The sequence below is a fragment of the Monopterus albus genome, unplaced genomic scaffold, assembly GCF_001952655.1.
Source record: "Monopterus albus unplaced genomic scaffold, M_albus_1.0 scaffold123.1, whole genome shotgun sequence".
Lineage (NCBI taxonomy): Eukaryota > Metazoa > Chordata > Actinopteri > Synbranchiformes > Synbranchidae > Monopterus > Monopterus albus.
The window spans coordinates 890,616-903,669 of record NW_018128003.1 but is presented as its reverse complement, the minus strand read 5'-3'; the positions used below and the strand labels follow the sequence as shown (position 1 = coordinate 903,669).

The 13,054-nt window shown below is 39.1% G+C and overlaps 1 protein-coding gene across 2 annotated transcripts in view; it reads right to left on the bottom strand.

Moving 5' to 3' along the window:
• The window catches only part of LOC109967010 (protein kinase C-binding protein NELL1), a 273,478-nt gene that overhangs the window by 28,085 nt on the left and 232,339 nt on the right, over positions 1 to 13,054 (bottom strand). For both annotated transcript variants that reach the window (XM_020612322.1, XM_020612323.1), the window contains exon 17: positions 5,057 to 5,152. In XM_020612322.1, the coding sequence (XP_020467978.1) occupies positions 5,057 to 5,152 (96 nt within the window). The remainder of the gene's footprint in view (positions 1 to 5,056; positions 5,153 to 13,054) is intronic.

Here is a 13,054-nt window from a genome sequence, read left to right as displayed (position 1 = left end):
TCATGTATTTGTATTTTGTTGTAGTAGTATTTGACAGAGTAGCATAGGACAGTAGTGGATGTCACATGTTCAAGGTAAAGGTTTTAAATTTGTTCTGATAAATAATTCTACATCTTACAGGCTTATATGTGTATTCACAAAACTGTTTGAAAAATTTAGAAAAGACTAAATTGTTATAAACAGTAATATTTACACATTATTTATTAGGCATACGTCAGACAATTTAATGTTGCTGATCAATAGAGTCAAACGCTTGGACAACAGGATGAACTGTGACATTTCAATTGACCCTTCTGACTCCTGTTACACTTCACCTGCTTTCAGTGCTCACAGTTTGTTTACACCTCCACTCCTTTCAGAAGCACTCAAAAATCTGCATTTTATATAATATGTCATTAACACTGCTTTCAATATTTAGTAGAAATTTTCTAAGTCAAATCAAGCGCTAGCACACGTTATGGCTTACAGTGGATAAAAATCTAACCTGGCTCTTCTGGAGTTTCTGCAAACTGGATAAAGAAAACAGTTTGACAGCCAGAGAGAGAGAGAGACAGATTTTGACACAGCAAGACAGAGTGATTTTGCACTGTGTCGCATCTGTAGCAGCCTCAGGCAGCAGCCAGGGGGCCACAGGGAGAGGCCTCATTAGCGATGTGATATGTTTGTCCATATTTTGCTGCCTATAAAGGGACGGAAAATGTGGCTGCTTTCCGCACCTCATTTGCTCCTCACTTCAACACTTTATTTTCTTTGCAAAATCCTTTCCTCTTGTCACCCCTCTCTAAAGTGGTTAAAAGAGATGCAACAGTATTAGGTTGCAAATGCAGTGTAATCATTTTTCAAACTCATCTTGCATTTTGTTAATTCTAAAAACACAAATGTAAAGTGTGTGCTGAGTTGCACAGGCTTAGCATTAGGCTTGGATACAAAATGTCATGTTCGGAGAACAGCACAGAGGACTTAGCTTGTCAAGTTTATTAACTGACAAATATTTGATGTTGTTGGGAGGTTAATTAGCTCCTGGTTGGTTGCCAGCTTTCATAAAATGTGCTGCACACCAATTCTGGCTGATAACATCTCACTGGTTTAAATGCTTAGACCTGAGAGTATATTTCATATTTTTTATGGTTATTTTCTCAACAAGAAATTTAACTAGAAAATGTAAAACTTCTGATGAAATTTTAGATGTGCAAGCTCTGAGCACCGCCACCAACTTCCATCTCGCTACCCGGCCATACACTACTGTCGCTGAGCTGTCGGTCAGACTTGGAGAACACAGCGATATACAAGGTTTGTCCACACATAATGTACTAAGACCCAATGACAGCATGTTGAGATATCATGTAGAGAATGATGTGAGATTTGGCTAAATCAGGAAATAAGAGAGAGTGAAAATGTGTGTGTGTGTGACAGACACAGAGCCTAGAGCAGAGCAAGTGACAGAGAAAATAACAAAGAGAGAGTGAAAGTGTGTGTGTGTGTGTGACAGACACAGAAAGACAAAATGGAGCATGTTTTTTTCCTCCATAAGTAAAACCATAGACACGTGATTCTTAGACCATATGAACCAGAAGGGCCTGCAGAACATTCTAGTATAGTACATGTGTGACAGAAACATTACCCTGCCAGAACAACATTAAGTAACATCAAAGAAAAAAATCTCCAGAGGGGCTGAACAAGTGACTTAAAACTAAACTGCATCAATAAACAATATCAAAATGATTTTTTGAACACTTGCAGGTCCAGGACTCTTGTATAATTGAGAGATGGAATGACTGATGAAAGTGGCACCATAGCAATGTGACTGATAATGAAAGGGGGACAGCATGAGCTCAAAACAGTCAATATCATAACATCTAATGTAATCGACTGTCATTCAAAAACTAATTATCAAATCAAAAAGCTAGTAGACACCAAAGTAGGACAAAGTGTATAGTGTCATTGTGCCTTTGAATGACCTTCCAATATGAAACACAGGCAAAATAGGTAGCTTTAAATTTCAGTAGGCATTGACGTTCACTGTAGCAGGGCCTCCTATTGCCATTGCATGAAATTCAACACACTCCTTCGGTGCAGAAGTTCCCCAGGTTTGGTTGAAATATAGTGATCCACTGATGGGTTATATCTTATCAAACCTTTAATGGCAACAGGAAGTGGGATTTTGATATATTTTGTCTAAATGTAGTGCCCCCCAGTATCGATTGAGCATGAAATTCTATGTGGAAACACAAACATGGGATTATCTGAAATATAATGAATTTGGTTGAAATTCATGTCTTCCCTGCAGAGTTATAATGTATCACAGAGAAACCGCACATATAGCGCCCTGAGGGGCGAAAGTAAACACAGTTTTACAGGCGTGCTCAGATTCTGGTCCTGGACCTAGGATCCAATTTTGGTTGCATTTGGACATTTTAGTGGAGAGCTATAGCATTTGACACCTTTTGACCCCACCCACTCATTTTCAGTGGCCAGTAGCAGGGGAATGGTAAGGAATATTACAGAATGAATGGTACCATTGTTTCCTGGGTGAAAAATGGATGAAGTATGAAAAATAGAGTGAAAAAATGTTTTAACAAAAACCCAAAATGGTGGAAAATCTAGTTGGCAGCACCACTGGCAAAAATTTTAAGACTGTTCCAAGGATTCCAGAGAAAAAACTTTTTTTCTAGGCCTCACAGCTCATGAGTTACTAATGAAAATATAAAAAGATCACATAAACACCTATAACTGACCACCAGGTGGCGCAATAAAGGTAATGTTTTTCTAGTGAGTGTGTTGTCACCAGAAAGCCATGTACAAAGTTTGATGTTATTATCTTTAATAGTTTAAGATATCCAAAACCACCTTCTTTCCTATGAAAAAAAAAATCACTCGTTTTTTGCAATTTCTGCTAAAATTGTACATCAGATCTTCACCAAAAGTCATACTACACTATTTCCTATGGGAAAACATACTGTACTGAAACTGAAACTGTACTTGAATTTGGTGCACATACTCAAAACTGTGGGAGGAGTAGCACGGTGAAATATTGGCGGAAGAAAAATAAAACAGAATAATAATAAGAAGTCACAGGTTTGCAAGAGGTGTGCTATACTCCTTCAGAACTTGCACACCTAAAAATACATGAAAGAAAATAAGTGCAATATTCATTTGCAGAGTGACATTAGCAAGTTTTAGGGTTTCCTGAAATCCACAGTTTCCAAGTAATTAACTGGCAACATAACTCATTTGAGCATGGTCAGTGAACTTGGTGTACTTCTCCTACATATAGACACGGATGAAAACAAACATACACATACATATTTGTTTTCATTTTGTGTGGGGACTTGTTTCTCATTTTATTTCTTATAGAGACGTACCTTAACTTTAACCATAACCACTACTTACCTGGCCCTAACACTTTTCCTAACCTTAAACCAAGTTGTCATTCAATGATTTACTGTACATGGCAGGGACCTGCATCTGGTCCCCATGAAGAAGGCTAAATCTCCACAATGTGAGTGTGTAAACAGGTTCCGATGTGAGTCTGTGTAATACCAGGCACACACACACACACATTTCTCACAGAGATCAGAGGGAGCACAGCTTGTCTGAACTTCAAAACTTATAAGAATTTCAGCAGAATTCTGAATCTGGACACAAACGCATGAGAACCTCAAATGTATGTATATATAAAAAAACTTCAAAAGGCACCTTCTCGCAGATACACGAAATACCAGCAGTGTCGAGTGTGATGGTAGTGAAATAACATTTTAAACATTTTCATTAATTTTTTTTCTTATAGTATACTGTATGAACACTGTTTATTTTGCTATATACAATGTCTAATCCAGTTCTATTTGAGAAAGTCAATAAAGAATTCATCACAAAACAAATAGACATAAGTGTAATTTATACTCTTGAAATGATTTACTTCCTGGCGGCTGGTTCTTTGCACATAGTGTTATCACCAGACAACAGAGACTTGTGATGAGGACAAGAGATTTTTTTCCCAAGTGACTACAGCAAACATACGTGCACAATCTCAGCTTAACATGGTAACAGTCTGTTAGGGTGGCCAGCAGGTTGCAGTTACAAGTAGAGCAATTTATGTCACTAATAATGTGTCCATGTATGTGAGAACTGGGTATCTAAAGAGAAACCATGGCAACATGCTGTGAATAGCTGACCTGTGAATGTGGTGAGCGCTGGTTGATCACTTCTGTAAAATGAGACTGCAGAGACAGAAGGTTTAATAACAAAAGAGAAGAGAGGAAATGAGCGAGGAAGAGAGATGACTGAGAAAGGTAGAGAAAGGGTAAAAGGGAGAGGAAGCAGTGAGGGAAGAGAATGGGAAGAGGAAATGAGAGGACCGATAAAGGACGGAGGAAAGAAGAAAAGAGATAGGAGAAGAGAGCAAGAAATGAGAGGTAAGGAAGAGAAGAAAAGGGGGAGAGTAAGGAGAGAAACTGTGTGAGGAAAAGAGAATTGAGAAAAGAAGGGAGGAATGAGGAAGAGGGCAAGACAAGGTAACATGAAATGAGGGGAAAGGAAAGAAAAGCAGAGAAGAAGAGGACGCCAGAGAAGTGGAAACAGGAAAAGAGGAGGAGAAGCAAAAAGAAGAGGGCAAGGGAGCAAGAGAGGAAGACAAAAAGAAAGACTAAAGAACAGAAAGAAGGAAGAAGAGACACAGGAAGAAAGGAATGAGAAAAAGGAAAATAGGGATGAAAATGAGAGAACAGAGGTGGTGGGGGGAAGAAGGATTGTAGAGAAAAATTAGCGGTCCATTGCCAAGGTCCTCCCAAGACCCTCCATCCCTGTAGCGCCCAATATAAACGCAGGGTTTTAGAAATGGAATGTGACAGTGTGTGTGAGAGAGAAGAAGAAACAGAGAGAGAGAAACTAAATGTGACTTCTCGGTCCTCAGGTTAACCTAATGACCATTACTTTGATGTCATTCTGAAAACTTAATAAAACCAAAATGATGTTCAAGCTGAGCTTTAAGTGAGAGGGACAGCTGAACAAGCAGGTCACACAGGTGAGAGTTCACGTGGGGTCATTAAGTTTTTCTTACCTGTCTCGCAGTGGCGTCCTGTAAATCCTGAAGGACAGACACACGTGTTGGGGGATACACAGGTCCCTCCGCTCCGGCATCCCTCCTCACAGAAGGCTGGAAGGAGAAATATATTAGTCTTCCATATCATCTCCTCTCACAGCAGCAGCAGTAGTAGTAGTAGTACACAAAAAGACTTTGAATTCCTGCAGTTTAAGGTTTTGTGAAGGCATAACAAGGTGTGAATTGGTTCCGCTGACTATTTTAAAAAGCAGCGGCACAGCTGTGTGAGGGAACATTGCTTTTGTCATGCACATGAGCTCATAAATGGTGTTTATGTGTTTGTGTATTGTGTGGACCAATTATTTTTTGATGCCATGGTTGTGAAGACCTTTGACATTGTGAGGACATTTTAGCTGGTTCTCACAACTTCAAAGAGCTGTTTGAGAGTTAAACTTGGTTTTAGGGATCAGGGTAGAATTTGTTTTACAGTAAGTGTTTGGGTTTGGCATTTGGTTGTGATGGTTAAGGTCAGGCTAGGGAATGCATCATGTGCTCACAAATATAGTCAGACTGTGTGTGTCTGTGTGTGGACTGCCATGAATCAACCTGACAAAGTATTATCACAAGATGTGAAATGGCAACACTGTGCATCTGAAAGACGCAGTTTTATTACTGATATCACAACTCACAACTGTAACCTGTCCTCCTTTAATATATTTTGGTTTATTGAAAGTGTCTGGTGTGAAATTTGTCTTTCAAGTGGTTATCATCTGGAGGACAGATACTTCATTTGGCTGTTAACGTATTCAAGTTACAGTCAAAATGTGCAGGGGTCTGAGTACTTTCCAATGAAGCAACTGTAAGTGATCATGATAAAAGTGCTCCCTTTTTAAAAGCTGCTGTAATAACATTTTTTTAAATAACAATGGATCAAAAGGGTGTAATGTGAAAGGTGTAACTCATAAAAGCAGAGAATTCTCACTACTCCTCAGCTCTTTTCCCTCTTCACTGCACATTTACTGTACGGTTCAGACATATGGTATCAGCTGTTTTTAGCAAACTAGTTCTGATAAATCCACTGTGCAGCACCAACTGGCAGGTAGTTAGCAACTAGCCAGTGTTGAAAGTGGTTTATTCAGCAGCTAAAGAATATGTGGATACAAAATCTGAACTACAATAAACGATGATATTACACTAATCACATAGACAGGAAAACTACTCCAGCTGAATAATAATGCTGCTTTCTGGCTGCCAAATGTATGGCAGCAATATACAGTAGCTGATTACATCGTATGTCAGTCTTTTTCAGAGCTTTTGCAGTGTTACCTTACATACAATTATGATCATCCAATTCCTTAGGCCTCTAGTAGAAGCTCCTGGGTGACACACTGCGCTCTTTCTTTGAACATTTTCATGTAACCAAAGACAAACCAGCTGATCGTTGTTCTGACTGTCAATATATAAAGTCAAAACAATGACCACGAAAGTAAATACTTGGATAATATCTTGGATCCAGCTTTTCTAATTAACAACTCAGGTGCGAGTTGAAGAACTGGCAAGGTAGCTTTAGCTGGCATTAGAAAATCCAGCATTGTTCATTTGATCCAGGATCTTTAGCAGTGTACGATGAACAACCATGAGGTGTTTAAAAGATGAGACTCGAGGCTTTTTTTGTGTACTGGAAGCATTGTTTAAAATGAACACTTGTAAAGCTTCAGTCTCCTTGCACTTCTACTGCAAAACGGAACAGAGCGTTAGTTCTATTTTTATTGTATTTATTCTAAAAGCTTGGTTGTACTGGTTGACAGCACAAGCACTTAATTTTATTGTGGATATTTAGGTTTGGCTCTAAGGTAAGTGGACATATTTTACATAGCACATTTATCCCATGAATGGCACAAGCACTTTAGAAGCCACACATTCACACACTTACTGTGGCGAAGCTGCCATGCAAGAAGCTGACCTGCACATCAGCAGAAGATTTGAGGTTCATTGTCAAGGATAACCTGCTCTACCACCTGAGTCACGGTGCTATACTTCAAACAAGCACAGATTTGCTGCTTCACATTTTATCTTACAGTAGACATTTTAGTGCCTAGAGTTGCTGGTAAGAGGGCCATAACATCAACTAGATCAAATGTACTTTAGTTAGATGATGGATATTGTTATTGATCACCTACAAAGCTGCCGGCATCATACACAAGGAGACATTTCATCAGTTTATTCAGATACTTGAAAACTGTATCGCATGTGTGGGAGCATGTTTGTTTCTACAGTAAAACTGTCTCAGTGCCTTTTGCTAGAAGCAGGCTAGCAGTGCCAATGTCTAATTTATGATGCATCAACCATGGCTGAGACAAACACACAAAGGCAGGCTGAGGAGAGAAGGGAGAGAAATGCAGTCAATGAAAGTAAGGAAAAAGAAAATATGAGTGTATAGTTATTAGTACAGTAGTTAGCTTAAAACAAGGAGGATTACACCAAAAAGAGGGCAGACTGAACTGAGCAAGTTCATTAAAGAGAAATTACTTGAGCATTTCTAAGCTTAATTAATTACATGGCTTGGAAGATGAGCCTTAAAAGGCCGAAAAATCTCTTCTTAGACACTTTCATAGAGTCTGAGAGTATAATATGTGTCTGTAAAGCACAGTATGTGCAGCAGCCTGTGCTTCAAAGAAGCAGTTTATCTGAATAAGTTATCACCCGGGTGTTTGGAAAAAGTGCTAAATGTATAAAATAAAGCACAAGTGCAATAAATACAAGCAGGGGCTCATACCAAAAGTTATTAAAACTATTAATTATGACTGGTTCCACTATTTAAGAAAACCCTCATTAAGAGCTTGATTGCTTCTGTACTAATAAAGCTCACACTTAAAAATTAATTACACTTATATTGACTGAATCCATCTTCAGCTTGAATTATCATTTCACCACCATCAGCATAATGCTGCCTGTCTGTCACACTAATGACTTCCAAAAATGAAGGGGCTTCACTTGGAGTGGGTTTGGGGTGTATTTTTTAAACACCTGCAATTTTCAACCAGAGCTGCTGGCAACCATTTAGTTGTCCAAGGAGAGTCCCCAGTTTCCACCTGTACAACATAAATATACTGTAGACCACTGGCGTCCTACAACTCTACACTACTACAACATCAGGTTTATCGTAAAACACTTCAGCTCTTCTCTTCATCTTCCTCTCCTTCTGTGTCCCTTCTATCAACTTTTACTCAACATTTTTTCCATCTCTCCTCTCTGGCTCCTCCCTCCACTCCCCATCCACATTACATTACAAGGACCCCCGCCACAGTGACAAATAGCCTGTGTTGAGGCTGCGAGGAGGAGATTGCCCTCCTTTATTATGGTCCCTGTGACCTCCAGCTATCTCACTGCTTAACTGAGGCGGGTGCTGACTCGTGACTTCTCGAGACATGCTTATACCCACAGATTTGCTATTTGAGTTTCCCATTACAGACCCAGATTGCTTTCCAGTGGGTGGTGAGAAGGGAATCATTCCTCACTGTGCCGTGGCTAACAACCACATTCACTGTGGTCGCTCATCCAAGGATCCATCTCAGAATTAAGAGCACTGTTATCACAGTGAAAGATAATGGATATTCCACAAATTCAAATAGGTATGAAAAGAGGAGCATGAGTTTAGAAAATCTATGGTAGAGCAGAACTGGGCCAATAATTAACATCCCATGAAGTAAACACAGCTAAGTAATGTGAATTGCTAGCCTCCTGATAATGATCTCATTTCCAAATGAAAGTTCAAATCTCTGTATTTATCTCTGTCCTAACACTAAATGAAATGAATGCATTATATAAAAGGGGTCACTCATACCTGAATTTTGGCCTCTCCTGTCAAGTATTAGCACTAGCATCCCCACTGTGAAAGATACTGTAAATACTTGGCCTAGGCTGTTTAACACTGCTCATGGCTATTCTGAAGATATTCCTAGAATCCTCATAAATCTCTTCTAACCACTCATCCACTGCAAAATAAAAAAAATTCAAAACATGTTTAATTTGTTTCCCAAGTTGTGACTTTGTTTCCTATCCAGGAAGCAATTGGCTACAATATTTGTTTGGATCAGGAAATTGAGTTGGGTACTATTTATCAGAGAAACTGAAGCTTAAGTAAAACTAATAAAAATAGTATATGTACAAATTAGGGATGTCACTCATGATGACTAGCCTACAGAAAATGATTATGCAAATTATAGATTTTTAGTCAGTGTTTTAATTAAATGGCACATTTAATGAATGAGCCAGTCTCATAGGAATTCAAGCTAACAGCTTTTTTTTTTTTTAAATGTCTCACTTGTCCATCTCAGAGAACAGACACACTTATGTTTTTCAAATCTATCAGTCTACTCAGAATCCTGGAGACTCACATTGGTTGGGAGGCGGGGTACACCCTGGACAGGTCACCAGTCTATCACAGGGCTGACACATAGACAAACAATCACACACACACAATCACTCTTAGAGGCAATTTTAAAGTCTCCAATCAACCCAGGAGGCATGTCTTTAGACTGTGGGAGGAAGCTGACGTACCCAGATAGAACCCACACAGGCATAGGGAGATCATGCAAACTGCACAGAAAGGCCCTGGGTTGGCCCGGGCCTGAAGGCGGAACCTTCCTGCTGTGAGGCGACAATGTTAACCACTGCACTGTTGCGCTGCCTGAAAGTGGAACATTTAACAACAACCAGATATTTCCCTCAGGAGCTGGTTTCCAAAGTAGAGCTAAAAGAAGAGCAAAAACCCAACTTACATTCATTAAGTAGTCAGAGGCACAGTTCTGAATGAATGATAGTGTTACTCTGTGTGTGTTGGATATGTAAATGGGCAACTGCTTGCTAGAAAGCTAACCATAACAATGCTTACCATATTACTATGTAAGGGTTGTGCTTCTGTCAGCTGTTTGGCGGGTTTCCTAAATCTAAGCATGTCTTCCAACAGATGCTGCTATCAGGAGGAGGGAGACGATATACGCTAAAACACATTACAGAGAGCTCCTAAAGACACTATCAGTACTTCTGACAAAGGAACAGAGGGGTATCTAGATAATGGGCTCCAAACTCCTCCTCCATCTCTCTTCCCTGCAAGCCTGATATCTAAGGAAGAAAGAGACCTTTCGCTTTCTCTGTACAGAGTGTCTGTATAATATCTGCACAGTTTTCCTGATAATGAATGCACAACAACAGGTTTCAATACAGAAGAAGAGGTCCACTGTCCCCTGTCAGGCTACAAGAAAGAACTGAGCAGGCCAGAAATTTAGCTAAGAGAGAAGTATCGCCAACCCACTTACTGATACAAATGCCTCACTTCGTTAAACATCAGAGTAGAGGCAATTCACCACTGGCTGTACTCTCTGTTGGGCATTTACTGAACATCACAGATAATGACCACATTTATAAGACAATATGGGCTCGAGCTAGGCAGTCAGCATGGGATAAAAGACGCATTAAGGAAGGTTTTTTTCTGCCATAATGTATCTGCACAGGGTTGAAAGGGTGGTTGATCAATACCACTGACATTACAATTAATTACTCCAGTCCTCCAGGTGCTTGGCCTCCCATGATTGTGGGAGAATTCTCCCTTTGGAATGTAAATCTATTTAAAAAAAAAAACGGCCAAGAATGAAGGAATAAATAAGGCAGCATACTATGATTTCTTTATCATTTACTTGTCAAAACAGCCACTCTTCACTGTTTCATAAACTGTTACTGGGTTACTTATAAACTGCAAGCAAAATAGATTCTTGGAAATTAACTCTTAAATCATTTTTGCCACACTGGAGGTGTACTATACTATACTATACTATACTATAATATATTCAATACACTTGGGGCATAATTTTTCCAAGTAAGTCAATTTTCTTAATATAGCACCCTTCTAGATCACCCTTCACCAAGTGTGGCAGAATATAGATAAAAGAAGACAAAATAAATTAAGACTATCAAAATAATAAAAGATAGGAATGTAAAAAATGAACACTACTCAACTCATCTAAACAGATGAGTCTCATACTGCTTTTTATGGGAGAGAGTTCATTTCAGGAGCTGTGATACCTATCAGTTCTTGCTGATGTGATCTTCAAACCAAGTCTGCCAGTGAACTACAGTGACCATAATTCATTGCCCCTGTATGCAGAGAGCTAGAAATGTTGCCTCCAAGACCAGATGGCAGCAGAAGACTGAACTAACACAGAGATGCCATTTACTTACGTTAGATAGGGAGACTGAAAAACATAAGGAAACTGATTACCAGAATGTTTTTCTGTGCCACATTTTCTAAATGTGCTGTAAGAAAGCTGTGAATCTTTAAATGACCCGTGGAGATTCTTTCTGTCACTTTAAAAGGGTTTAGCTTTTTTTCACTAGCCATTACATTTTAGGCAGCAAAATACAATTACATTTTCAAGTGTTCATAGTTATCCGTTACCACACAGCTCTGCTTAATGCCACTTTAAAACAGAAGACTGCTGTCTCGAGAGTTCTCTTAAATGCATGCTGTATAATCCTAGTCCAAAGTCTCACTTTTATAATTGTCCACAATTAAGAAGCTGCCTTAATCTTTATCTTATGCTCTTGCTTGGCTTCAAACGCCTTATGTACTCATACTGAGTAAATTTAAGAGGAATGTCATGAACTTAGATGTGATTCAAGGGACGGAAGTGACAGATTATATCAATACTAAATGAAAAAAAACTTTAAAAGATACAAAAGAAGGAAGCAGTTGAAAGACCCGAATTAAACCCTTTGTGTTAATCCCACATTGAATTTAACTGTTCGGCAGCAGCTAGAAGTTGCTTGACATCGTCCCAGATCATATTCTTCATATGTCTACAACCTATAATTTTGTCATTCTGATTGTCCACCCTGTAAATCTAATATGTGCTGTGTACTGCACAGACCATTATGTCCCTTGAGGCAAACTTGTGATTTTGGATATAAATTAAATTTGACTAAGACAGTTTCACCTATCATAATATAAACTGCTAATTACAGTATTAGGAAGATAGAAACATATGGGAGTTTGCCCATCCAATCTACATGTAAATGGTCTTATACCTGTATAGCGCTTTTCTATGCTTTAGAGCACACTCAAAACGCTTTCACACTACTTGGCCATTCATCCATTCACACTCACAAATGCTCACACACCGGTGTTATCACTAGGAGCAACTGTCTTGCTCAAGAACACTTCAACATGTTGACTGGACAAGCCGGGAATCAAACCGCTAATCCTATGGTGAGGAAACGACCCGCTCTACGTCCCCTGTACAGCCACAGCTGTCCCCAACATGTGTTTGTGGACTTGGAGAAGGCCGATGACCAGGTGTCTCGGTAAGATCTTGTCTGGGGTACTGTGAGAGTATGGTGTACCAGAGCTGCTGTTAGGAGCCATACAGTCCCTATATAATCGCAGTGAGAGTTGTGCCTGAATTCTAAAGTTCAAAATTTGAACACGTTTTCCTATTCATTTCAGTGGGAAAGCATGTCCAAACTTTTGACTGGTAGTTTACTCAAAAAGCAAATATACAGAGAAGATAAGATCTGTTAGGACTATGTGGATAAGTAAAAACTAAACAACTCAAAAGCAAACATTTCTTTTTGCCAAATGAGTTTAGTATGTCTACATATATACAGTGGGTACGGAAAGTATTCAGACCCCCTTAAATTTTTCACTCTTTGTTATATTGCAGCCATATGCTAAAATCATTTAAGTTCATTTTTTTCCTCATTAATGTACACACAGCACCCCATATTGACAGAAAAACACAGAATTTTTGACATTTTTGCAGATTTATTAAAAAAGAAAAACTGAAATATCACATGGTCATAAGTATTCAGACCCTTCGCTGTGACACTCATATATTTAACTTAGGTGCTGCCCATTTTTTCTGATCATCCCTGAGATGGTTCTACACCTTCATTTGAGTCCAGCGGTGTTTGATTATACTGATTGGACGTGATTAGGAAAGCCACACACCTGTCTATACA